Here is a 26,971-nt window from a genome sequence, read left to right as displayed (position 1 = left end):
AGGCAGGCAGGAAACATCTTCCAGAATCTTGATTTCTTGGTAGGTAGTGCAGAATCACAAAGTTTTCTAAGTAGGAAGGGAGCGTGACCAGCTGGTATTATTTTTGTTGTGTTTTCTTTTTAATTTTTTTTAATGCTTATTAATTTTTTAGAAAAAGAGAGAGAGACAGAGCACAAGGAGGGAAGAGGCAGAGAAAGACGGAAACACACAAGCCAAAGTAGGCTCCAGGCTCTGAGCTGTCAAAAAAATAAAGAAGCATTAAAAAAAAAAAAAAAAAAAAAAAGGCTCTAACTTTGGGAACAGGATCTAAGGAAAGGAACTGAAAAAAGTAGGGAGATCAGTTTAAAACTACCAGTCCAGGCAAAGGTAACAAAGGCCTGAATTAAAGAGTAGAAACACTAAAAAATAAAAAAAGGGCACCTGGGTGGCTCAGTCAGTTGAGCGTCTGACTCAGCTCAGGTCATGATCTCACAGCTCGTTCAGTTCAAGCCTCACATAGACTCTGTACTGACAGCTCTGAGCCTGGAGCTTGCTTCAGATTCTGTCTCCATCTCTCTCTCTGCCCCTCCCCTGCCTGTGCACTCTCTCTCTCTCCAATATGAATAAACATTAAAAAAAAATGTTTTAAGAGTAGAAAGGACAGAATGGGCACAAATATTTTACCAAAACAGGTAACACAATAATTCATCCATTCCAAAAACTTAGTGATTGCCTCCTACTACATACCAGGCACTATACTGCAGGCACTTGCAATACAGCAGTAAACGAAACAGCAAAAACTCCTGTCCTCAAGGAGCTTATATCTTATCTTAAGAAAAGATAAGACCCCCATCAATAAAATCCAAGGCCAACAGAAAGTGATAAACAAAATTATGTTTGGTGCTGGGGGATGGGGGGGTGGGGGGGCGGGGAGACCTAGCAAGGCAAGGTAGACAGGGACTGAATATGTGGAAAGGAGGGCAAACTACAATTTTAGACAGAGGGGTCAGACTAGGCCTCACTGAAAAAGTAAAAACAGAAGGAAACACTGAAGTGAGGGAATTAGCCAGGCAGACAACAGTATTCTAGTGGGGGTGGGGGAGGGAAATAGGTAAAAGCCCTAAAAGGAGGTTGTGTGGTATGTTCATGGAAAAGGCAAGAGGCTAGTGTGATAGAAGGAGAGTCCTCAATTAAGGAGGCCAGTAAGAGATCAGAGTGACAGTGGAGCCAGCATATGTAGGGTCTTGTAGGCCCCTGTAAGGACTTATGCTTCTAAAAAGCAGTCACTGGAGGTTTTGAGTAGAGAAGTAACATGATCTATGTAATAAAAACTATCACAGGGTTAGGAGACTAGATAATGAGACTGATCAGACTGAGAGGAATCTCAGAGACTATAAGAGAGGAAACATGAACTGGGAGCACAGAGATACTAATGGTAATGACTAAAAGAAGGGAAGAACAAACAAAACACCATGGTACAATAAAATCTGCTTAGGGACACTGCTGAACTTTCCTTAGAGGAGGAATCTTCTTTGCTTAGAAGTTTCTCTGAAACAATACCTTTCTGTTTATGTAGTACTTTATACTTTTCAAAAGTATTTTCATATCCATCATCTCAATTTACACAATAGAGGAATTTCAGAGCTAAAAATGGAGCTTATAAACCACGCACTCAGTCCAAAAAACCAGCGTTTCTGTTTGGGCTGCCATGTGACATGACCAAAGTCTCACACATTGTCATAAACACAAGAGGCACTAATGTCCTCCTATCACAGCGGGACACTAAGGCCCAGATAAGTCAAGTAACACGTATAGATTATTCACATACAAGACAGAGGGAGAGCCAAAATGCAAATCCAGCTATGAACTCCAAGTCCAAAACTACTCAAAACTAGTAATCTCTTAGACAATTTGCACACCATAATTTACCTATCACACTACAGCATACTTTGTTCCCTGCTTCTTAGGTAAATCAGCATCTCATCTGTTTGATTTTGAGTGTAAATGCCTGCAGCCCAGGTCCTGAGGCTTTTTTGGTAGGTAACTGAGAATTACTGACAGATTTTAAGTAGAGGAAATATAAACAGACTTGTGAAATGTGGAAGATGGGCACAAAACAAGCAGTAGGTCAACAAGTTTGGAGGCTTCTGGACTAGTCCGAGCAAAAGAGAAGGAAAGTTTGAACAGAACAGTGGCAAAAGGGATGGAAAGGACATATCAGAAACATACCAAGGTTAAAATTTGCAAGACTTGACTAACTAGATGGTAGGGAGTGTGGGGGTTTGCAAAGACAAGAAAATAAGGAAAAGAAAAGGATGAATCCTGAGTAGTTAATAATACCACCTACTAAGATAGTGAATATAAGAAAAGAAAGTTTGAGAGAAAGATGAATTTATTTTTGGATAGGTTAAGATTGGGGTAACCTCACTTGTTCAGGAGGACTGTCCACCAGTGAGTCAGATATATGAATTTGAAGTTTAGGAAGAAGTCAGAGCTAAAGACAGAAATCTGAGGGGCATCTGGGGGGATCAGTTGGTTGACTGCCTGACTTCTGCTCAGGTCATAATCTCACGGTTTGTGGGTTTGAGCCCTATGTCAAGCTCTGCACTGACAGCTCAGACCCTTGAGCCTGCTTCAGATCCTGTCTCTCTCTCTCTCCACCTTGCCCCACCCCCATTTGTGTGCTCTCTCTCAAATGTAAAGAAATAAAATAAAACTTAAAAAAAAATAAAGATAGAAATCTGAGAATCACATTAACATATAGGTGGTAAATATCTATGCAATATAGTTATCCCATTTTTCTTAAAAGTTCTTTTTAAAAAGTTTTTATATGTCTAAAACAAACATATAGTACTTACTGTAACCAAACTCTTATATATCTATATGCTGAAAACAAAAATCCCTCTTTACTCAATCTAGGTATACCTACCAGCGCGTAACCCTCTTCATCTGATTCAGGCTGAGACAAATCAGATTCACTCCTCGATTTGATCAGTCTATAATTTGGACTTGCATGGACTAGCCGGCTCTCTGCAGTAAGACTTTCACTCCTGTCTCACATGCACAAAGAAAAGTTTTTCAATTTGGGATTGTTAGTAAACATAAAATTGAATGGAACTAGCAGCACAGACCTAATACATACACAGTGAGGAGTAATTATATCTGTCAAAGGGAAATCCTGACTCTTGTGTAAGCACAAAGCCCTTTACGATGACAGCAAACCAACTTACATGCCACTACATTACAGAGAGATGCAACAAACTTCGTATGTTTGTCAACTACTGTTGTTTATATGTATGAAAAATTGTGCCTCCTCATCTAATCAGAAATTTCTATTCCAGGCTGAATCAGTATCACTCTTTACATTACTTTAATACATTAATATATTACTTCACCCTAGTCAATTTGGATTTCCTCCTCCACATGTGTGTTCATTTCAGAAGACCACTATAACTTCGAGAACAAAGTGTTGCACTGCATAAAGTCACAAATGTTTCAAGTTTCTAGTCAGTCCCACCTGGTCATAAGTCCACCCCCTTCAGAGGCACTTGTTGAAGGCTGCTGCAACTGTCCTTCTTCCTTCCGCTTCTGAAGCTCCTCAATCACAGGACTTACTCCTAATATTAACAGGGCACACCGATGGATCACAGAGTTGCAGGCAGCGGTGTACACATCCTGGCCCTCAGGAAGGTCTGTGCTGACCCTTCGCTCTTGCTGAGACTGGGGAGGTGGATCATCAGCTCGAGCCCCAGACCCTGCCCCACTGTTCATTCTATCTCGATCTCGGCTACGAGCTACTTCACGGGCTGAGAGGAAACACTGAAAGATTTCTGTAACATGCAACACAAAAACAAGGTCTTAACACATGGGGAGAGAAGAGCAAAGAAAATAACAATAAAAATAGTCATAAAGTTTGGATCAAAAACTTACTGAAAGAGGGAAAAGTTATTTTTTAGACATTAAATACAGCATAGTAACTAAGTTAAGATTATATTAAATACATGTAAAACATTAAACTTTTCACAAAAATTAAAATAGGAAATAATTATGCCGTTATAGAATTCAGATTTGGTTTATTCTATTTCTACTCTTACTCATGACTTAGATAAATGCTTTCCAAGTGGCCCCAGACCAGGGCATCAACATTTTCTGGGAACTTGTTACAGATGCAAATTATCAGGCCAATCCCAGACCTTCTGAATCAGAAATTCTAGGCATGGGGCCAGCAATATGTGTTTTAACAAGCCATCCAGCTGATTTTGAGCTCTGCTGAAGTTTCAAAATGACTGAGTTAGATTAAAATAACTATTTCTGAAATGTTTATGACCTTCGTATGAAAAATGTCAGGTTACAAAAGAAACAAAATTTAAGTTGCATGAGTTAAGAATAGCCCCCCTTCCCTCTCTAAAGTCTATGTAATTCCTGACATCTATACTCCATTGTATCTCAAACACATTAAAAAAGTAAAACCACTAAAGGTCTTTGCTGAAACTGAATATGATAACAATATACAGCCAAGACTGCTTCAGAAAATCAAGTGGCATCACCAAGAATGTCCATCTAATACCAGCCCTTCCCAATTCACAAGTGTAAAAAAACAATGAGTTTAGTGAGATTCTGATGCAGTGGCAGATACTTCACAACAGGAAAATAATTTTTTGTTCAAATTTGGAGTGAAGACAGTATTCTTTATGGGGCACCCAAGCAGAAAATTTGGATAAATACTAGATTCATCTGTTCATACAGAAGTATAAACTTTAAAAATGGCTTTCATATGTGTATTTTATAGAATTATTACATAATATTTTCATTATGCTGTTTGAAGTCTCATTTCTGTAAAAACCAAAGCAACAAACTCAGTACAAAGCTTGAAATCAGTTAAAGTAATTAAGAGAAGGGTCACTGGAACTTTGGGCAGATCTCATTCGATTTCCAGCTGCTACTAATCTGGCCCTAGGCATAAATTTTGCCTCCTTAAATCTCAGTTTGCCCATCTTTAAGATAAATACCAGAATTCATCTCATTAGACTATTGTAAGGATTATCCATCTATGTGAGGCATATGACCCAGTGCCCAGCACATAACACAGGTGCTCAAAAACCGTAGCTGATTTAAAATTATTACTCCCCAGTGACTATTATGCTTTCTTTTACTATAATTGAAGGTTACAGTTCGTTACCATGTTTTCCCCTTTGGCCTTTGTTTTCCAGAATTTTTAAACTAAGTTTTAAGTTCAACTGCAAAAGTCCCTTCAGCCTAGGTTTTTAAAATATAATTATTCTCCCTCCCCATCTCCAATCCCTTTTCTCCTCGTTTTTTAAAGTAGTTTCTGGTTTTGAGCCACCTCCATATATCATTTTTACAACTATGCAAAACACAAATTGATAATAAAATGTCAAATTGATTAATACACAGAGATAATCCCAATACCAAATGCATAGCTAGCCATAATGTTTCAGTCTATAAAGTGAATATACATTTTAACTTGAAATAGCCAAATCACTCAAAAGATACTAACACATGTTTAAAAGCTTTGGTATTTCCTTTTAAACATCTAAATGATTACAATAGTTTTCTATTGTAGCCTTGAAATATACAAGTATGGAAAGTGTTATAATCACCCAGCCAACAGAATTCTCATGCATATTCTTGCTCTCTACTGACAATGGCAGTGTAGTCAGTGGGTGAAATTTATAATTTTAAAAGTGTGACATATAAAAAATAACTAGGCTCTCCTAGTAAGTGCTGGAAGAGGCTCTCTTCCTCACCACACAGAGGGGCCAGGCCAATGGACAAATTGGTACCCTCCAAAACAAACTCTGTATGACCTTATCCAATCACTCATGGGCATTATTGCATGCATAAGACTCAGTGGAACAGTTACTGGTTCTAAAAGCCTGCTTTCAGAGCTTTTCAGCCCCAAACATGCAATCCAATAGCTTCAAAATGGAAGCACAGTTTTTAAGAGCTGAAACATTAGCTAATGTAAATTCAGATCACCAGGAGAATATCAGATCCTTACAGAAAAACTACAGAGAAATGTTTGCCCTTCTCTTCTCCAGTCAGTTCCCCTACCATGAAGAATGCCACGATGTGGATCTGTTAATTAAGAAGGGTGTACTCACTGCCAGCTGTCATCACTTCATGTTCCCGTTCTTCTTCTTCATCCTCCGGCTCGGGATGCCCCTCTTCCCGGTCTCGCTCAGCCTGTTCTTCCATTTCAGCTTCTTCATCAATGGTCCGGGTAAACGAATGCTCCTGAGGATCAACATCTGCAGAGTCCTGGTTTTCCGAGATCTGAAAGAAACCATCAAAGCTACACTGAATATAGTTTTCAAAACTCTGAAAAACTTCATCAAAACTTTGACTTTTTGATCATGGAAAATATTGCTAAAACCAACAACACATGAATTTTACTACAAAAATCCAAAAGATACACTGAATAAATCTGAAAAGATCAGAAACAATGTATGTACACAAAATATGTACAGAGACACCTATATGCTCTTTCCCTCAGTATTTTGATTAGAATGTCATGCTATAAGTGAATTTGAATTTATACTGCTACTCAGCTATAAACTCTTACAGAACTGCAACTTAAAATGAGCTGAGTATAAAACCAAGCATAAAAGGTAATTTAAGAACAGAATTTATATACCATTCAGTCTCCTTCAAGCTGTGTATGCTATTACTACTCTGTATAAATGTTTAATAATTCTAATTTAAAATTGTATTTTCCAGACTTTTTTCAGAGAAGGACACCTATGCTCTACTCTTAGCAAATTTCAATTTATAAACAGTACTGTTTTTAATTTTTTTAAATTTCTTTACTTTCCCCTGAAGAAACCACAAATTAGAAATCTGATAAGAACAATGTTAATTTTATTTCCCAGTGGTTAAGCTAACTAGCAGTCATCTAGAGGACAGAGTCCTTACAACAAAAGTTAAGAGTGTCACAAATGCCATAACAGTGTGCAACATTTCTCCCACAGACTTTAGTATAAAGTGCAAGTGAAAAAATTTAATGATCTTCTCAGATGCATAATAAAAGTTTTTTTGTGATTGATAGCCAGTAAATAATTCAAGAATTTCACAGAGATGGGGATACTGAGCAGTCAGTCAGACTCATATAATACATTAAAAAGTCATTTATTGCCATAATATGTAAGTTTCAAATCTGAGCCTCAACAAAACAGCACATTAATACATTTCCTGGACTTTCCAGGTCACTAATAGATTCACAAATGTTAAATCAGTGCATGCCAAAATTCTATAGAATTCTATTATATATTATAATAGAAATTATACAGAATTCTATAATACAAATGCAGAGACAGAGTTTGGTTTTTAAAATCTAAGATCTCAGTAACAGGATGCAATTCATCTAATGTATAAAGTTTCAAAGTAAGCATTTCTGAAGCTGAAGTACTATCCAGGCTTATAATTTATAGGAGGATCATGTTATCAGGATTACCCAGCACTTTAAAAATCACCTATTTTTGCTGCAAGAATAACTTCTGGAGTAATCTTTAAGAAAAGGTTTCAATCTTTACCACCAGTGGTGGACAACTGTAATCATGATAAGGCTTTCTTCCTTATGTTCAGCTAACAGTGATTTTCCATTCAGTTGTTACCTTTTGGTGCTGCCTATGCCTTCTAGTAAAAGAAACACCCTTACTTCCTCTTCTACATGGAAGCTTTTTAAGTATTGTTAAGGCAGCTATCATGTGACTCTCTTCTGTTTTCATTTCCCTAGGCTAAATGTTTTTGACACTTTCAGTTTTTATATAAGATGACTTTCAGACCTTTCACCAATCCAAGGTAGCTTTTGTTAATGTCCCTCATAAACTACGGCACCCCAAATTAAAAGGATAATTCAAATGTGGTCTGATCAGCACAAAATAAAGGAATAATATTTCATATGATTTGGACACCTCAATTTATTCTTACTTATACAGCCTATGAATATACAAACTTTCTTAGCAGCCATATTACTTGATAAATGTGGTGTTAAATAAACCCCAAATTTTTTACTCATCCAATTTCTTCACTATAAAAAGAAGTATGTACTTGATATTTACTGAATATCTGCAATGATCAAGGCACATTTTTTCCCCTCACATAAACCAATAAGGAGCTATCTCTCATAGCTTGCAGAAAAACAGAAATTGACTGATTTCCAACTTTACCCATCTGTCTCGTGATGATGACCTGGTCTGAATAAGTTCAAGGTTCTTGCAAGCAAGTAAACGACTTCGAACTTTGTACACACAACGGTACACTTCTGACAAGCTTTTACCAGGCTGATATCTAAATAAAGAACCAAAATAGAAAAGTTACCTAATTTCTAACATCATGAGAGCAAATATTTGTCTGAGGATAGTTTTAAGTTACTTGCCGGCTTTCTCCACATGCTTGGCTAAGTAAATTTGTATGTTTCAGAAGGGCTGCAAGAACAAATCTAGACACAGTGTCCAAGAGTGACTCGTTGCTTAAAGTTGCACTGTCCCAATCTGAAAGCAAAAATGATTCATTAACATTTAAAAGGGCTCAGAAAACAGTTCAGAGATAATTTTAATAGCTTTAGTAATCCAACAGGAGAATGTTATCATTTCCTAAACGTTAATAAATGCACCTACTAGGTCCTATATACTGTTCTGTGTGCTAGGGATATAGCAGTCAACAAAACTAAGTCCCTGATCTCACAGAATTTATATTCTAGTTGGGGGGTGGGAGACACCAATAAATATAAACATTAATATGACAGGAAAGTGCTATGGAGAAAAATAAAGCAGGGCAAAGAGAACAGGGAGTACCATACTATTTCATACAGGCTAGTTTGCAAAGATCTCTGATAAGGTACAGGTGAGTAGAGATGTAGACAAAATCGGGAAAGGTACCACAGAGAAATAGTGTCCCCTCAGAAAAAAACCAGTGTAGAGGCCCTGAGGTGGGTTCAAGGAGGCCAGTGTGGCCAGAACAAAGTGTGCACACATAAGTTGTAGGAGACGTTAGAAAGTTGGCTGGAGACTAGATCACAAAGGGCCTGCAGGCCACTGCAAGTCCTTTAGATTTTACTATAAGGGAAACAGGAAGCACCATTAGAAGGCTTTGAGTGGAAATACAATATGATCTGATTTGTGTTTTAAAAGGCCAACTATAACTGCAGAGTGGTGAACCAGATATGGACTGCAACAGCAGTACTGCAGTAACTCAAGTGAGGAATGATGGTGACTCAGACCAGAGCAGTAGCAGTGGAGGTAGAAAGAAGTGGTCAGATTCCAAAAGCGTTTTGAAGGCAGAGTTGACAGGATTTGTTGATGGATCAGATGTGCGAATACAAGAAGTCAAAGTTGACTAGAAATGTACTTAGACTGTGGCTGATTTACTCAGACAGCCAGACTACAGAAAGAACGCTTTGGGGAAATAAGGAGCTGAAATCAGTAGTATGGTTTTGAATACTGTCTATTAAGCATCCTAGTAGAGATATTGTGTAAACTAGTCAAGTGTGAATATATGTGGTATTTGAAGCCATTAAGTAGATACTGTGAATACAAAAATGAAATGAAATGAAGTGGGTAAGAAACGAAACAACAATGGACACAGATGAGTACGTGCAATAGAAAACCAAAATCACAGCATCAGATGATGAGAACTAGGCAGATGCTTTCTTTAATTCCACGTTAGCATACTAATGCTGTACTTTAAAAATGTAGTACATGCAGTAGATTCCAAATAGGGGTGGGAGCTTTACTGTCCACTAGACTTTTAATTTGACAGATTTACCAAGCTACTTAAAAATAAAACCAAACAAAAAACACCCATGGAAAATATCATGCCCCAAGTCAACATTATTTGTTCTTAATCCCTTCTTAAAACTCCTATCTCAAGAGATAAAATTTTTTATCTTGGTTTTGTAGTCATTTCTGTAGGCTTCGGTAAAAACTAAGTTCAGACTTACCTATTTCACAGGTAAAAAAAAAAAAACAAAACCCTGACAATATAAACATGCATGATTTTAAAAAAATCTTATAGGCCAAAGCAAATCTTAAATGATAGACTCTATTACATAAAAAATTTTCCACATTAAGTTCTTGAGAAATCGTCTGTTCCAAGGGAATGCTTGCTATTCTGACAGCTGCTACGACTTAAAATCAAACAATGACCCATATCAAGGACTCTAATGCTCAACTTAAAATGCAAACTATAGACCCTCTGCTGTGTTTCCAATTTAGCAAGAGATTATCCTCCTATAACAATTTGTAAAGTAATGGGTTCTTTTCTTCATTAAAGTTATGGTCATTTCATATCAAACACTACAGAACGTTTCCACTATTCAGGTATAAAGTCTAAGCTACAGTGTACAAGCAGTTCCACAAAGGGAGCCATACAATGAGTTTTTATTCATCTTATGTTTATATCTTGTTTTTAAAAGTTCTAGCTGCAGGGGTGCCTGGGTGGCTCAGCTGGTTGAGCGTCTGACTTCAGCCCAGGTCATGATCTCGCAGTTTGTGAGTTCAAGCCTCCCATCAGGCTCTGTGCTGACAGCTCAGAGCCTGGAGCCTGCTTCCGATTCTGTGTCTCCCTCTCTCTCTCTGCCCCTCCCCTGCTCACGCTCTGTCTCTCTCTGTCTCTCAATAATAAACATTAAAAAAAAAAAAAAAAAAATTCTAACTGCAATTAACAAGTGATATGATAAAAAAAAAAAAACAAACCCTAACTGGACATTCCAAGCAAATGATGCAAATATGAGAGAATATCAGAAAATACAACTTAGAAAGTAAATTTTTTTCCTCCTCCATTACCATACTTTTCCACTTCTGCTTGGAGTCAACACAATACAGAATGAATAAGTAAAATGAATAAACTGGATGAAATTAAACTTTCAAAGGTATCATATCTAATGGTGTTTTAAAGATGTAAACAATATGCACCTCATTTCATGTTTATTACACAAAATGAAAGGCAATAAAAGGTAAAAAATGTATTTACTTTTACCATTTTTATCACAGAAGGAAGACAATTCAAAGAATAGGGGGAAACTAAAGATATGATAAGAAAAAACACCCAGAGAAAGACAACTTATGGACATGGGATTCTGAACAATCAAGGTCATTATTAAAAAGGAAAGCATGGGAACTAAAAAGAAATCAGGTATACCTTTTGAAAACTTGTATATAAGGTTAATTTTATTTATCAAATAATATTAGAAATTGAAGTAACACTACATACTTGCATGGCACTTTACTACTGTACTCAATAGTCCATCTTATTTCAAATCGGTATCTTCACTAGCACTCTGTAGTGGGCAAATGTTTTACAGAGAAGGAAAATGACCAGGCTTAGACTTCTACATATACCGCTTTTTAGTTCTTACCCTAGGGCTTACAAAGGGAAGAGATTCATTAACAGGCTCTTAAACTAGGTCTATTTACACTGCAGGGATCCTGCAGTAAAATGTTTGCCTCTGTATTTATCTTTTATATAAATCTCAATTTTCCCATAGTAGGTTTGCTAAAATGCATGCCTAGAATATTTTCCACAAAGAAGAAAAAGAAACTTATGTTTAATGTTATTTGTAAAATACTTTTTTCTATAAAAAATAAGGTGATTCCTGTGATTTTCTATTGATACGTATCACACAAATTTTAGTATCACAAGCTATCTCCATATTTACCAACTTCATCCCCTTCATCTTACCTTTACTAACAGCATAATCCTGCATGCTGATCCAAAGACTTCGAGCAGGCTCTTTTGAACAACCCAATGCCAAGTCTACATAGACAGCAATTTCAGGCCGCAGTTTATAATCAAAAGGCTTCTGTTCTTCATTTCCCGAAAGAGCTACTTCTAGCAGGCAACTCATACATTTATCTAAAAAGAATTATTCAAATTATCAATTTTAAACCTGAATAATTATGGTGCTACAAATAAAATCTCAGCACTTTTATTTAATCCATATGAAATCATACCTTTCAAACCATTTTAAGCAGATGCTACAAAGGTAAAGTCCTTCAACATTTCTCAATGGGAGGTAGTATCACCTTCTAATCACAGCCAGAAGGATGTGTGACCACAACATCCAGGGAGGAGTTGTGGCATTTTGGTAGGCAGGGGTCAGGGAGGCTAAATGTCCTACATGTGCAGGTCCTGTAGAACTCTTTTGTTCAAAATGGAAGGATATCCTCACTGAGAAATATGGGAACACAGGGAAAGGGACTAGACAATAACTTAATCTTTTTTTCTAGAATTAAGGGAAAATAATCAGTTAAGTACCATTCAAGAGAGGGCAAAGATACCATGAACAATTTCTCTACTGATATTTACATTTGCTCAAGTGGTTCCTAACCTTTTAATGGGACATTTTGGCATTCAGAATTCATTTCCCATTTAAAAAAATAGCTAAAATGATAGGTTTGGGACTAATACCAAAAGTCAATGTAACCCACAATAGAACTGAATTACCATATATTTACAATTTTACAAAGGACAGTAACCTTTTCCTAATACATGGAATTTTTTTTTTAAAGTGTATTTAGAGAGAAAGTGTAAATGGGGGAGGGGCAGAGAGAAAGAGAGAGAGAGAGAGAGAGAGAGAGAGAGAGAGAGAGAGAGAGAATATGAATGAATCCCAAGTAGGCTCCGCACTGTCAACATAGAGCTCAATGCAGGCCTTGAGTTCACAAACTGTGAGATCACGACCTGAGCCAAAGTCAAATGCTTAACTGAGGGAGCCACCCAGTCATCCCTGCAAGTATTTAAACATAAAATGTAACTAACTGACTAAAGTAAATGTAACAGAAATATGAGGAAGGTAGAGATAAAGATATTTTTGTCCTCAGGAGGACATTTGCAACTACCATAGAATTAAACACTAACAGCACTGGAAACATATTTACAATGTTAAACATCCCTTGAAAAACCATGATTTTACTTTTCTTGGTACAACTGTATCCTAAGTACCCGTCTAGCATCATCAGCCATGGCTAGAATCACTATCTGGTTCATAATTGACATGATGAATAGATACTCTATTTGGAAAAGGGAGAAAATCTTAAACTGCTCTTCTCAATTCCACTCCCCAACCCTCCAAAATCCAAAGCAGAATATGGGAATTTTGACTTGATTTCTATCTATTGTTTTCCCTCTCGGTTGAGATCCTCTTAGATGGAGATTTCTCTTAGACTTTCCTTCTTGGACACTGAGTCTCTTTCTCTCATCAGAGGAACAATGAATTTGAGGTCAGTAAGACCACATAAGCTGTCTAATCAACTCCTTTTATGGATCAAAGTTAGAGACCCAGAGAGACTAAAGGATCAATCCTAAATAAAACAACTAGATCATCTGTTCAGGAACTGGAGAGGTCATCATGTTCTGATAGTCTGAGAGCTACCCTACCAGCAAAGTAGACAAATGGGAGATGAGGCAGGAAATAGAAACCCCAAAAGGTCCATAAATGGGGAGGAAAAAATGAGGAATTACACAAGGTAGCATCAGCATCAAAGTAGACAGGTTGCAGTGGGGGGGAGGTGGAGAGAAGGGACTGCCATTCACATCTGAGAGGTGTTTGAAAACTGAGTCATGGAAACTTTACAGAGCTTTACATTCTGTGAAACAGTTTCATAACCTCCAACCCCCAGAACACAATAATCAAAGCATTTTCCCATTTTTATGAATTAAATGACTTTGCTCAAAATGAGTGATAAGTAATAACAGAGTGGAACCAGACCTACATTGTCCTAGTTTGGAGGCCCTTTTCACTATACAATGCTGCAGGACTTTACTTTTTCTGAAGGCTCTAAATTACAAATCTCAGATCCCCCACCCAGCTAATGTTTCATTTGTTTGCTATCAGTTCTTTATTCAGCAAACCCAGAATAAGAGAAAGCTCCAATGGAGGTACAAACACAAGCATGTATTTTAAACGTTATAGAGAAATACATTACCTAGCTGAGGGGTGTCCATTTCTACACCATCACTAAAAAGTGGTGTTTTCATCCAATATGCGGTGTCCTGTTCCTCTGGAGACACAGGGGAGCCCTGAAGCATACCACCAAGACACCGCCCAATAAGGAGAGCAATCGTTCTTTCCAGATCCACAAGCCACACCCAGGACTGAGCTGGCTGAGGTAACGGCATGCCGGCAGGATCAATCAGTTCTGGTCCTCCTGAAGACAAAATCATTAATAACTGTGTCTTATCTGGTATTCAAGAGTCTCAATCTTTCTCATTTCTATTGCACTGCAGTAAGATATTGAAGCAAATTAATTTTATATTGAAAATATAAATTATAACACTTTCTGTATTTATTCTCTTCACTAGACTAATTTAAATATATTCTAATAAGTTTGCCATCAAATAAAAACTTCCTTCGTAAAGTTACTAATTTTAAGATAAATATTAAAACAGTATAAGACAAAAATATCCCAAGGGATTGTTTTCCTACTTTTAATTATCCATATCAAATTTCACCATACAAGTGAGTACCTGAGGCAGCTCATCCCTCCAAAATTGATACAAGAGTTGTTTTAGTAAAATGACAATTAATAAATTTTTTTTTGAGAGAGAGAGAGAGAGAGAGTGTATGCACACAACCAGGGAAAGGGAAGAAGGAGAAGGAGGGAGAGACTCCTAAGTTTTAATGGCCCGAATTGAGAACTGTCTGGTACTGAAATCCACCCATGCTTTCTTACTATCATCTGTTTTTAAAAGCTCTTCACTTAAAAAAGAAAAACTGCACTTAGCCATTAAGAACAGATGTCAATGAAATCCTTAAAGAAAAACAAAAAAGATCAACAAATCCAAAAGCTTGTTATTTGAAAAGACTGATAAAATGGACAAACCTCTAACATAATTAATCCAGAAATAAAAGATGGCATAAATTTAAAAATTAGAAATAAAAAATAGGATGTAACCACAGACACAATAGAGATTTTTTAAAAACCATCAATGAGCGGGGTACATGGGTGGCTTGGTCAGTTAAGTGTCTGACTCTTGACTTTGGCTCAGGTCATGATCTCACAAGTTTGAGTTTGAGCCCTGCATCAGGCTCTGTGCTGACAGTACGGAGCCTGATTGGGATTCCGTTCCCCTCTCTCTGCCCCTCCCCCGCTTGCTCGCTCTCTCGCTCTCTCTCTCTCTCAAAATAAATTTAAAATACTTTAAAGAAACCATTAATTTCCACTACTGTAAATCTGTTATTTGGCATTATTTAGCAGATTATTTGTCAAAGCCACAATATATCTAAATGTGGGGAATAATAAAGAAACAAACAAACAAAGAAAGCAAGCAAGAAAGAAGCCATTAATGAGTATTATGAACAATTTTATGCCAATATATCTGAAACACAACAAAATTATATTTTCTAGAAAAATATCAACTCCCAATTTTAGAAGAAACAAAAAGCTAGATGACAACAATAACCACTAAGGAAAGAAAATTAATAGTCAAAGTCTATCCATATGCCAGAGCCAGGTAGTTTTATAGATAAAGTCTTCTAAAGCTTCAAAAAGAGAGAACCTCTATTTTATACTAATTATCTCAGAGAAAAGAGAAAAAAGGGAAGACTCCAAACAGATGCTATGAGATTAGTATAACTGTGGTAGTAAATGACACAAAGAATGGGAAATCATAGAAAAATATCAGTTATGAGAATACAGATGCAGAAATCTAAAATAAATGACACCTAACTCACCTAATACAAACAGATGAATCTTAACAAGTTCTGATATGCTTTAGGAAAACAAGAGTAAAACCTGGAATAGTTCCATATAAAGCCTAATCAACACTGTGCTACAGTTGTAACCTTGATACTCAACTTCACCTAACTCTAGTTGGTACAGAACCGTACAATGCTAAAGTAAGATAGGCCTTCAGTGTCATCTTGTCCAATCCCAATCCTTCCAGAAGAAACCAAGGTTTAAGAAATTATAAGCAACTTGCCCAAGATCATACAACCAAGTCACTAGTTTTATGCCTTAGTCCAGGATTCTTTCTAATAAAACATGTGGCCTCACTTAAACTTGAAAGGTTTTTAAGACTTCAATAATCAAACTCCTTTGATGACCTTATGATAGACTTCAATGGAAAAATGGCGTTAATGTTTTCTAGACATGGTACTTTAAGCTATATCCAACTGAATGAAATCATCAATATTTTATAAATTGGAGTGAATTCACGTGCCATGCCTAAAATCAGAATGCTGTATGTATGTATGTGTATATATACATAGGCATGCACACACGCACTATATGTGTATATATATATGTATATATATATATATATATACACGTGTAAATATATATATGTATATGTATATATATGTATGTATATATGTATATGTATGTATGTACGTATGTATATATACGTATATATATATTCTATCAGGTGCCTTAAAAAAAAACCCATGCACAATAAAGATAGATTCTCATTTTTTACATTCAGTTATCTATATATCCAACCAAAATATAAAATATTTTACTGTCAAATAGAGATTTAAAACTAAAGATTCTCTTCATTTAAGAAATAAAATTTTCTAATCAAATCAATCCATTGATTTTAAAATGTGTCATCACGCTGCTGACTGAACTATGAAAGAATGCTTTCTTATTATCCGATGTAAAATATGTCCTAATTTCAACCATGTCAAAATTTGAAAAAAACGTGTCTCAGAATCAATGAAATATACTACTGAAACCTGATGACTATATAAAGACCCTATTTATGCACTGTTACATATGAGCACCTTTCTTAAATTTTCCCATTTCAGCTGCCCTTTAGACTGCAAGTTCCTACACCATAACAACCTTACCCTTTGATTACATAAAACACCCAAGTGACAGATATGATTTACCTGATGCGTGCAAGAAGAAGAACTTTTCTCAAAAGCATTATTTATTGTTTTACTCTCCTTACTTACCATGAAGAGGCCACTGTAACTCTTGGTCTTCTAAAAGAGCGGCAGCTGGCAGGAGTCTGTTAAGGCAATCAAGAGGTGGCAACAAGTCGAGGAGGTAACTCAAGAGAGGCCGTGCCACCGACACAGGGAGCAACAGTAGGGAGTTAACAATCTGGCAGAGCATACTCCCTGCAGCTGAGACGTATATCACATCTATGAAAGGTAAGAAATTCAACATGGATCAATTGTTTCAAACAAACTTTAAAAAGAAAAAACCTAAGAAATACTATTTTAGCTTAAAACAGGGGCACACTAATTCAGTAATTCTTTGTCAAACATCTATGTGGCAGCTGATGTGGTATTAGTATTTGCTCACTTTCAGAAAGTACCACCAGCAGAAACTTTGTGGGAAAACACACATATCCTTGTGCCAACACATTCAAAAGATTAAAGCTGCTTCCCTTAAAATGCATTATGAATTTCTCATTCACAAGTTTATCCTCATTTTCAGATTTACTCAAGAAATATTCATTGACTACAACACACAAGGCACTGTTCTAGGTGAAAAAGAGACAGCCGTGAACAAAGAACTAAAAACTCCTACCCTCATGATACTTACATTCTATGTGTTTTATTTTTTATTTTATTTATGTTATGTTTTGAGAGAGAGAAAGAGAGAGGGCTTGTGCAAGAGTGGGGGAGGGGAAGAGAGAGCGAGACAGAATCTTAAGCAGTGCAGAACCTGATGTGGGGCTCGATCCCACAACCCTGGGATCATGACCTAAGCCAAAATTAAGAGTTGGAGACGCTCAACCGACTGAGCCACCCAGGTGCCCCTCTATGTTTTTTAAAACGAATTTACTTTTCTTAAAAAAATCAAGGTCACTTCAAAGCATCTGTCTTTTCATCTGTATTGGTTTTAAATTAATTTTATTTCAATATTTCATCGTATTTGGGGGCAGGGAGGATCATCAGAGATGAGCTCTGTTTGAACAAATTTTAAATACCTATGGAACAACAAAATGGAGGTGTCCAGAAAACAATGGTTTTAGTTTCTTTCTTTCTTTTGTCAGTTGGGGAAATTCAGAAATAAGGTGGTTGTGAAGAGACATACTGAATTTTAGTTGCCTTTGAGACAACCAAGAAGAGACACCCAGTAGATAACTACAAAAGGCTTTAATAGTGTGAAAAAGGAATTCTCAGCCAGATGCAGACACAGGAATCAACATATAGTCAAAGAAAATGGGACCAGATAAGATCAGTTAGGGAGAAAAGAGGGTTGAAGGCAAAATTCAGAGAGTCTTAAACATTAAAGGGCATGTCCAAGAGAGAGGAACTTATAGGAACCAAGTGGAAAAAAGCAAACAGAGTGACAGAGTAAAAAGATGATTGTGACTACAAAGAAACCAAGAAAAAAGAAAGCATTGCCAGGAGGAAAGTGGAACACTTGGCATATGCTGAAGAAAGGTAAAGAAACAGCAAATAAAAATTCACTTTATGCCATTTAAAATTAATCTTTTTGAGTATGTATAATCCAACGCCTTTAAATTAGGGCTCTTCCGGGGGTGCCTGGGTGGCTCAGTGGGTTAAGTGTCTGACGCTTGATTTTGGTTCAGGTCATGATCTCATAGTTTTGAGATCAATCCCCAAGTCAGCCACCACGCTGGGCATGGAGCCTGCTTAAGATTTTCTCTCTCTCTTTCCTTCTGCTTCTCCCCCACTTGCTCTTGCATGCTCTCATTCACATGCACTCTTTCTCAAAAAAATTAAAAAATTTAAAAACAATAAATTAGGGCTCTTTCATGCCAATTAACATCTTTTAAGATCAGTCATATCAATCACTATCACCATCACCCCCAAACCAAAATCAAAAGGATCTTCAATAGGAAGGAGATTCAAGATCATTCCTATTCCATTCAGAGGTTTCAGGCTCCCTTAAGGCTTTGGAAAGGCTAAGAATTCTTGCTTTACAATCACTGATTAAATGTCAAATCTAGTACCAAACACACCTCTTAATTTTTCTCCAACACTGCCATTCCAAGGACTTTCTTTGAGCAAATTTGCCGAACGTGAATAAATATCTGTGGCATGAGGCAACAAGAGCTGAAGGTGTTTATGAAGCAATGCCACGCTGCTTGAGTTCTAGGGGAGAAAAGTTCCTATATTACTACTGTAAAACATTCAAGGTACAGAAATATCATAGTTACCCAAATATCTGAGTTTCAAGGTCCCTGAGAGATCATCATAAAAGGCAAAGAATCACATACCTCACTAATGTTATTGATATGACAAAATGCCAGCAGTTGTTTTTGCAGTGAACACAGGAGTTCATGAAGATGAGCAGGCTGACTGTTTTCCGAAGATGATGTTCCAAGTAGAAATTTATCACTATTCTTTTCTAGCTCTCCAAATGCTTGATCCTAAGATGATACATAAAAGAAGATTAAATACGAAGTACTTAAAAATAAAAGTAATGTCCTACCATAAATGACTGACTTAAGAAGCCACTGTCTCCTTTCTCCCGTTATCAATCTTTAAATCTTTGCGCTATTGTTCTTAGCTATTAGATAGCAAGATTTGTCAAGCAATTTCAATTTGTTTTACTGTTTAAACAAAAGTAATGCACGTTTCACCACAGAAACTTTGAAAATTGAGAAAACCATGTAAGATCCACAGACAACATATTTCAACATTTTAATGCTGTTGCTTTCCATACCTCTTGTGTAAAAAGTTTTGTTTCCACATACCGTGAAACGACACAAATGAACACTTGAACACAATTATTCAAAATTAAATTAGGTTATGATTATAAAAGAAATAAATGATTTCAATTATACTTAAAAAATAGGCAGGAAAAAAAAGAAGTGGACTAAAGAGACATAACAACTAAATATAGTGTGATCCTGGATTGGGAGAAGGGGTTGCTATAAAGCACATTATTGCGACACTTATACAAATCTGAATATGGATTGTATATTAGATAATAGTTCTGTATCAATGTTAAATTTTATGAATTCAGTAATTGTTCTGCTGTTATGCAAAAGAATACCCTTCTTAAGAAATACATGCTTACGTGCTTAAGAAGAGCCAGGAGGGCATTTATAACTTACTCTCAAACTATTTAGAAAGATAGAGAGATAGATAGATAGATAGATAGATAGATAGATAGATAGATAGATAGATGAAGCTAATTTAGCTAAAGGGTAGAAAGGATTCTTTGATTCTTGAAAGTCTTATGTAAGTTTTAAATTAGTTTAAGCTAAAAATATTTTTTTTAAAATTGTTCCTGTAGAGGTGCGTGGGTGGCTCAGTCAGTTAAGCATCTAACTTTGGCTCATGGTCCATGGGTTCAAACCCCACATCAGGCTCTGCGCTGACAGCTCAGAGCCTAGAGCCTGCTTCGGATTCTATGTCTCCCTCTCTCTGCCCCTCCCCTGCTCACACTGTCTCCGTCTCTCTCTCAAAAATAAACATTAAAAAATAAATAAATAAATAGATAAATAAATAAATAACTGTTCTTGTAAAAAATTTAGAAAATACCAAAACTGTATTTTAAAAAATAAGTTATAATTACCATTTAGCCAACCCAAAGAAAACTCACTATTAATATTTTTTAGTGTATTTCTTTCCTGATTTTTGTGACCGTTTCATTTTTTTCACAATACTGCATATTCTATGTTTAGACTTCTCTTTTCCAGCAGATTCACAAATATTTTGTTTTCAGAAGCCATGGTTATATAAATTTTAAAAGTCATAATATTCCCTTGAGCATATATACCGTAATTTACCTACCCATTTTAGATATTTAAGTTGTTTCCAGGTTTTATTTTTTATAATCATGTGATGAACATCTTTATGCATGAAGTATGGTTGATGTTTACAATATCCAAGACAGAGTCGCAGAACATTTTAAGGCTCTTGCTATATAAGCACCATTATAAGCTGCCAAATAAGCACTGCTATAGACTGAATGTTTGTGTCCCCTCAAAATTCATACACTGAAACCCAATCCTCAATGTGGTGGTATTTGGAGACGGGGCCTTTGGGAAGGGATTAGTGCCCGTATGAAAAAGACCCCAGAGAGCTCCATTGTGTGAGGACACAGCAAGAAGATGGCTATCTATGAACCAAGAAGCTAGTCGCATCAAATTTGCCAGCACCTCTGTAACAGTGAGAAATAAATATGTTGTTTAAAAATCACCCAGTCTATGGATGACTACGGTATTCTGTTACAGCAGCCCAAAGAGACAAGCACCACCATTTTAAAATCTTGGGAACATGACAAATTTGGACAAATAATTTAGGACTGTAGCCCAAAATCACTTAATATTTTATTTCCATTTCCATATAACATACATATCAACCCCACCCCTAATGAAATTAGAAAGGCACTACTTAATTTATTTTCACTTGTTAATTTTATTTTTAATTATAGTAAAATACATACAACATCAAATTTATCATCTTAACCATTTTTGAATGTGCAGTTCAGTAGTGTCCAATGCGTTCACATCATTGTGGCATGTGCCACGTTTAATTATATAAATGCAAGATTGTATTTTCCTTTGTAAAAAGACCAAATAAGGGACACCTGGGTGGCTCAGTTGGTTAAGCATCCAACTCTTGATTTCAGCTCGGGTCATGATCTCACAGTTCTTTACTTTGAGAGAGAGAGAGAGAGAGAGAGAGAGACCGACCCAAGTAGGCTCCATGCACTGCCAAGGACTCTGTCTCTCTCTCTCCTCCTGTCTCTTCCCCTCTCTCTCTCTGCCCCTCCCCCACATGCTCTCTCTCATAAATAAATAAACATTAAAAAAAAGAACAAATAAAAGCATTAAGAAATCTCTAGTCAAAGAGGGTAGATTCTGGCCTAAAGTACATGTAACAGCTATACAGGAACTGCCCTAAGGATATAAAACTAATTACCTGGCAGCAGCTTCTACAGCTGAAGGCAAAACTATTAAATCACAGTAACTGGAGGGTGTTTTCTTCCAAAGGACAAGCACACCAAACTATATTTCTGGTGTTAAGAATCCCATGGGCTTCACACTTGACAGTGACAGCCAGTTGACTTAAGAGAAAGGCACTACTTTAATGCAGCATAAATATCCCTTACAACTTTGGAAAAAATGTTCTGTCAATAACAAATGGATATACCATGACACTGTTCCCATTCCACGTGCAGCCAAACATCAGATCAAATTTACATTCTTAAATCTGAAAGAAAATTATATAAGCTCAATTGTCACTCTGACTTAGCCACCTTTTAATGTGGACAGAATAGAACACTAAGACTTGCACAGAAGAATATACAGACCCGACACTTCAGGGGCATAGGAGACAATATGAAACAATATATGAACTATTCAAAGTTAAGTCATACAGTACACGTAACTCTGAGATCTAAGGATATGCAGTTATAATTACATGGTTAAATAGGGTTATTTGGTAAGGCTTCCTTGAAGAAATCACAGATTAGTAGAGGAAGCTGGAGACAGACATGTCTCCATGTCATGTCCATGAGCTCAGAGGAGCGGTGTGTAAGCCAAATGATGAAGTGCCTGAAGGGGTTTTAATTTAATACAATGAGGTTATTTAATACGACTAGGTTATTCCAGCAGTAAGATGCAGAGACCAGCAACAGTGACAATAACTACAACACTGGTATTAGCATTAGGTCATGATAGTGTGGGTCAGAACCAACAGAAATGGCGGGGGGCAGGGGGAGATGGATCTAAGAAATACTTAAGAATTAACTGCATCCTAACACAGGGAAAACTATAGCATCTACTGTCTTCTACTGACCAGCTATTCTTAGTAAGTACCAACCACATTGTAACTATAGGAGTATATATTATTCCCGTCCTATTTTTCTTTTGCAAAATGCTTTTGACTATTTTTATGTTTATTCTTGTACACTAATATCAGAAAAAATTGGTAAAATTCTAAAATAAATCTTTTTGGAATTCTCAATTACAAGTCATTTGGCTTCTACAGTATTTCAGAAGATCTGACACATGTTTTTCCCCTTTGGGGGAGTGAAGTCCAGAGTTTTATTCATTTCATACATATTTAAACGTCAAAATACCTTAACCTGAAGCCATCCCTATCGCCTCCAAAAAAACAACAAACAATAAACAACCAAAAAACCCCAAGCTTTATTCTTTTTTTACTACAAAGAAAAAGAGCAACTTACTGTATAAAATCCTAAATTTCTTAAGAGAGTTTTCATCAAAATTTCAGCCAGATGAGTGTCTGGATGGCAGCTCTGAGTGCCATAAGGTTGATCTGACAGGTTTCCATAGCCAGTACAAACAGAAGAGAGGTCAGCAGCATCAGAAGGTGAGCTATAGCCAAGTAAGGAAGCTACATGGGTATGATCTTGTAAACTTGTCAGAATGATATCCAGTTGCATTCTCTAAAGAAAAATATTTTCATCCATGAAATAGGTACAAATAGTTTAAAATGCATTTAAAAAGAAAAAAAATTCCATTTAATATCCTGATATTTTAGGAAGCATGTATTTGAAAGAAAAGCTATCCCGGTGCCCAGATGACTCAGTCAGTTAAGTGTCCGACTCTTGATTTCAGCTCAGGTCATGATCCACTGTTCGGGTTCTGTTCTGGCAGTATTGAGCATACTTGGGATCCCCTCTCTTTCTCCCTGCCCCTTCCCTACTCATACTCTCTTATTCAAAAATAAAATAAAACTTAAAAAAATTTTAAAAAAGAAAAGCTATCCCATTAATTTTAATAATGTAACTAATAATATTTTATTCCTTTTTACAATAATACATAATACCCAAACTCTAAGCAAAATGATATTCTCTGCATAATGATTTTAGTTAGCACTTTAAGAATAGGAAATGTTACCAGATAAATTATACTACACATTGTTCTACAGAATTATCAATGTAACTATTTATTCTAATATTTCAAATGAATCAACTGAAATCTAAACTAGTAAAAAATACTCACTGGAGTCATCGATGGATTATATTGCCAGTAAGAACCACTTTTTCCCTGAAATCTACAACTCTACAATTGATTGTTCTACTTGAGTTGAGCAAAATGTACTTATTTTAATGTATATAATATTAATAATGTAATATTAAAAATGGAAATAAGCATATTTATATCCTCAAATATATTTTCACAGTCATCTTTTAGTTTTTATATAAGAAATTTCACATAACATTCTGGGCATGGAACCAACAGTAGCACATGACCTTGATTTCAACTCAACACATTATAAAATGTCTCTGGCTTGACAATATAAGTAACAAATTTTGAAATTTTAATAACTAGCCCCAAATCATTTAATAAATTATCATTTGCTTCACCTTCATTAGAATTCTGGGAACTCTTCCAGCAGAAAACATTAAATATTAGGATTTACTAGACCCATCAAGAATTATTCCATGAACACATGGCAATTGATTAGCTTTATTTCCCTCTATTTTTGTGTGTGTGATATTACTGGTTTACTCAGATACAGTGTAAAGGCTCACCTGTCCTTTAGATAAGCTTTCCCATCTATCAGGTCCTTGGGGCAAAAGAGAATGAAGTAACTCCATACGTTCTCGTAATGGTGGTAATAGCATGGTTGCTCCCACTGACAGAGTTTCAATTACCACCTAGTATCAAAAAAGAAAAGTGTATTTATTGACCTAGTCCTTATCTTTTTAAAAGAAATACATGAAAAATAAAATGCACTGATTATTAGGATCACAAAAGTCTAAAGAAAGTAGATCACAGAAGTCTGAAAAAGTGACATGAAAAAAGAAAGCATGCAAGTCCTTTAGAGGTCTTTAAGTAAACTAGGATACATATTTTGAATTTGCCACTAAGAGCTAATCATCATCCAACAAATATTTAGTATTGACTTTTTAGTTCAGGTCCTGGTAAGGCTCTTTGCAAAGTGCTGTAGACACAAGTGAACAAGACAGACAAAAGCCTTGCTTTCATAAGCATACAGTTAATGGGAAAGAGATCCTGAGCAAGTTTTTACAAGTGTGAAAGGAGTCACATAGGGAAAGTACAAACTTGAATCACACACACATGTAATTAACATGGCCTATGGGCTCATGGAAGGTCTCCCTGAGGATTAGCCATTTAGGTTAAGAATTATTTTTTAATTTTTTCTTAATGTTTGTTTATTTTGAGAGAGAGAGAGAGAGAGAGAGAGAGAAGGAAAACACATGCACATGTGAGTGGGAGAGAGGCAGAGAGAGGGAGACAGAATCCAAAGTAGGCTCCAGGCTCTGAGCTGTCAGCACAGAGCCTGACTCAAGGCTCGAACCCGTGAGCTGTGAGATCATAACTTGAGCTAAAGTTGGACGCTTAATTGACTGAGCCACCCAGGCGCCCTGAGGTTAAGAATTTTAAAATGAGAAGAACTTAACCCAACAAATGTTCAGGTAGCTATAAGGACTAGCTACAGGGGCGCCTGGGTGGTTCAGTCGGTTAAGCGTCCAACTTCAGCTCAGGTCGTGATCTCGTGGTCCATGAGTTCGAGCCCCACGTCGGGCTCTGTGCTGACAGCTCAGAGCCTGGAGCCTGTTTCAGATTCTGTGTCTCCCTCTCTCTGACCCTCCCCCGTTCATGCTCTGTCTCTCTCTGTCTCAAAAATAAAGGTTAAAAAAAAATTCTTTTTTTTTAAAAAAAGAACAGCTACATTATCTTAGGCCTCATAATTTCTCAGGGCTATAGCTTCTTTATCAGTAAAATGAGGGTGTTGGACAAGAAAAAATAAACACTTGAAGATTAAGGGCTCTTATAAATTTAAAATACAAAAGAAGAAATTTAAAAAACCTGACTAGAAGAGTTAGAATATAAAATTAAATTCCTCATAAAGTAGAGGGGAAAAAATGGAAAACAGGAAAGAAAACCAAAGAAAAATTATGAGGACTTGTCCAGGATGTCTAGTAACCTAAATAATAAGGGGTTCCAGAGAGACAGAAAACAATGAAGAGGAAATCAATACACAATATACTTCAAGATAATTTCTTAAAACTGAAGGCGATGAGTTTCAAAATTAAAAAGGTCCACCCAAGTATAAACTGATCCACATCAACTGAAACATGAGAACACAAAGGACAAACAGAATTTGCTATAAAACCCATAGAGAAAACAGATTTCTATACAAAGGATAAAAATTTGAATGCATTTTTTTCTGAACAATAACACTGAAAACTAGAAGACAATGACTTCTACAAGAGAATGAATTCTTACAGGAAAATGATTTAGATCAGAATACTACACTCTCAACTATTCGTGAAAATATTCAACTCACAAACTACTTCATTTTGAGGACATTTTCAAAGAATATTTTTCCTGTCTACCCTCTCTCAGAAGCTACTGACGGATATAGAAACCCAGCAGACAACGCCCTAACCAACTGACCAAGGTCAAAATCTCCAGTAGTAAGATATATCAGTACCATGAACCCCATGATGCGATGTACTAAGGACACATCATCATTTCTGTGGCATTCTTGTCAAAAATGTATAACCTCAGTCCAATCATAAGAAAACATAAGAGATAGATATTCAATAAAATAACTGACCAATATTCAAAAATTGTCTAGGTCATGAAAGACAAGGAAAAAATGAGGAAAAAACAGTGCAGAAGACTAAGGAGAAACATCAACTCTAATATGGGATACTGAATGTGATTCCTGCAAAAGAATAAGGTCATTGGTGGGAAAATGATAAAATTTCTAATAAGCTGTTTAAGGTAATGAATAGTATTAAACCAATGTTATTTTCTTGGTTTTGATAATTGTATTGTGGTTATGTATGGTATTAGCATGAAGCTAAGTGAGAAAACCATATTTTATGCAACTTTTCCTGAAGTCAACAAATGGCTCAAAATAAAGCATTTAAAAAGAAACAAAAAAGAGCAGCAACAGTGATTATTGCTACAAATGGATTAAGTTACTAGCAGTTTCAGAGATAAGGAACAGAAACAGGCCCATACACATTCTGAGAGAATTCATCTCCTAAGGACTCTCCTAACAGAGTAGATATCAAGGACATTCAAGGAATAAATAAACAATTCTAAAGATAATTTTTTAACGTTCACTTTCCTTATT

General features: G+C 36.2%; 1 protein-coding gene across 9 annotated transcripts in view; it reads right to left on the bottom strand.

The window, feature by feature from the left end:
* Positions 1 to 26,971, bottom strand: part of HERC1 (HECT and RLD domain containing E3 ubiquitin protein ligase family member 1) — a 186,907-nt gene that overhangs the window by 91,095 nt on the left and 68,841 nt on the right. For 7 of the 9 annotated variants that reach the window (XM_053888977.1, XM_053888984.1, XM_053888980.1 and 4 more), the window contains exons 13-24: positions 24,387 to 24,512; positions 23,073 to 23,294; positions 19,144 to 19,296; positions 18,886 to 19,018; positions 16,898 to 17,089; positions 13,926 to 14,147; positions 11,680 to 11,853; positions 8,378 to 8,492; positions 8,169 to 8,289; positions 6,105 to 6,276; positions 3,497 to 3,836; positions 2,909 to 3,029 (exon numbers count right to left, since the gene is read on the bottom strand). In XM_053888977.1, coding sequence (XP_053744952.1) covers positions 2,909 to 3,029; positions 3,497 to 3,836; positions 6,105 to 6,276; positions 8,169 to 8,289; positions 8,378 to 8,492; positions 11,680 to 11,853; positions 13,926 to 14,147; positions 16,898 to 17,089; positions 18,886 to 19,018; positions 19,144 to 19,296; positions 23,073 to 23,294; positions 24,387 to 24,512 — 2,091 coding nt within the window. The remainder of the gene's footprint in view (positions 1 to 2,908; positions 3,030 to 3,496; positions 3,837 to 6,104; positions 6,277 to 8,168; positions 8,290 to 8,377; positions 8,493 to 11,679; positions 11,854 to 13,925; positions 14,148 to 16,897; positions 17,090 to 18,885; positions 19,019 to 19,143; positions 19,297 to 23,072; positions 23,295 to 24,386; positions 24,513 to 26,971) is intronic. The other 2 variants (XM_053888983.1, XM_053888985.1) reach the window with 1 other exon arrangement.

This window comes from Panthera pardus, unplaced genomic scaffold, assembly GCF_024362965.1.
Source record: "Panthera pardus isolate Hobbes unplaced genomic scaffold, ASM2436296v1 HiC_scaffold_24, whole genome shotgun sequence".
NCBI lineage: Eukaryota > Metazoa > Chordata > Mammalia > Carnivora > Felidae > Panthera > Panthera pardus.
Note: the sequence above shows the minus strand (reverse complement) of the source record. Positions and strands in the feature narration are given on the sequence as shown.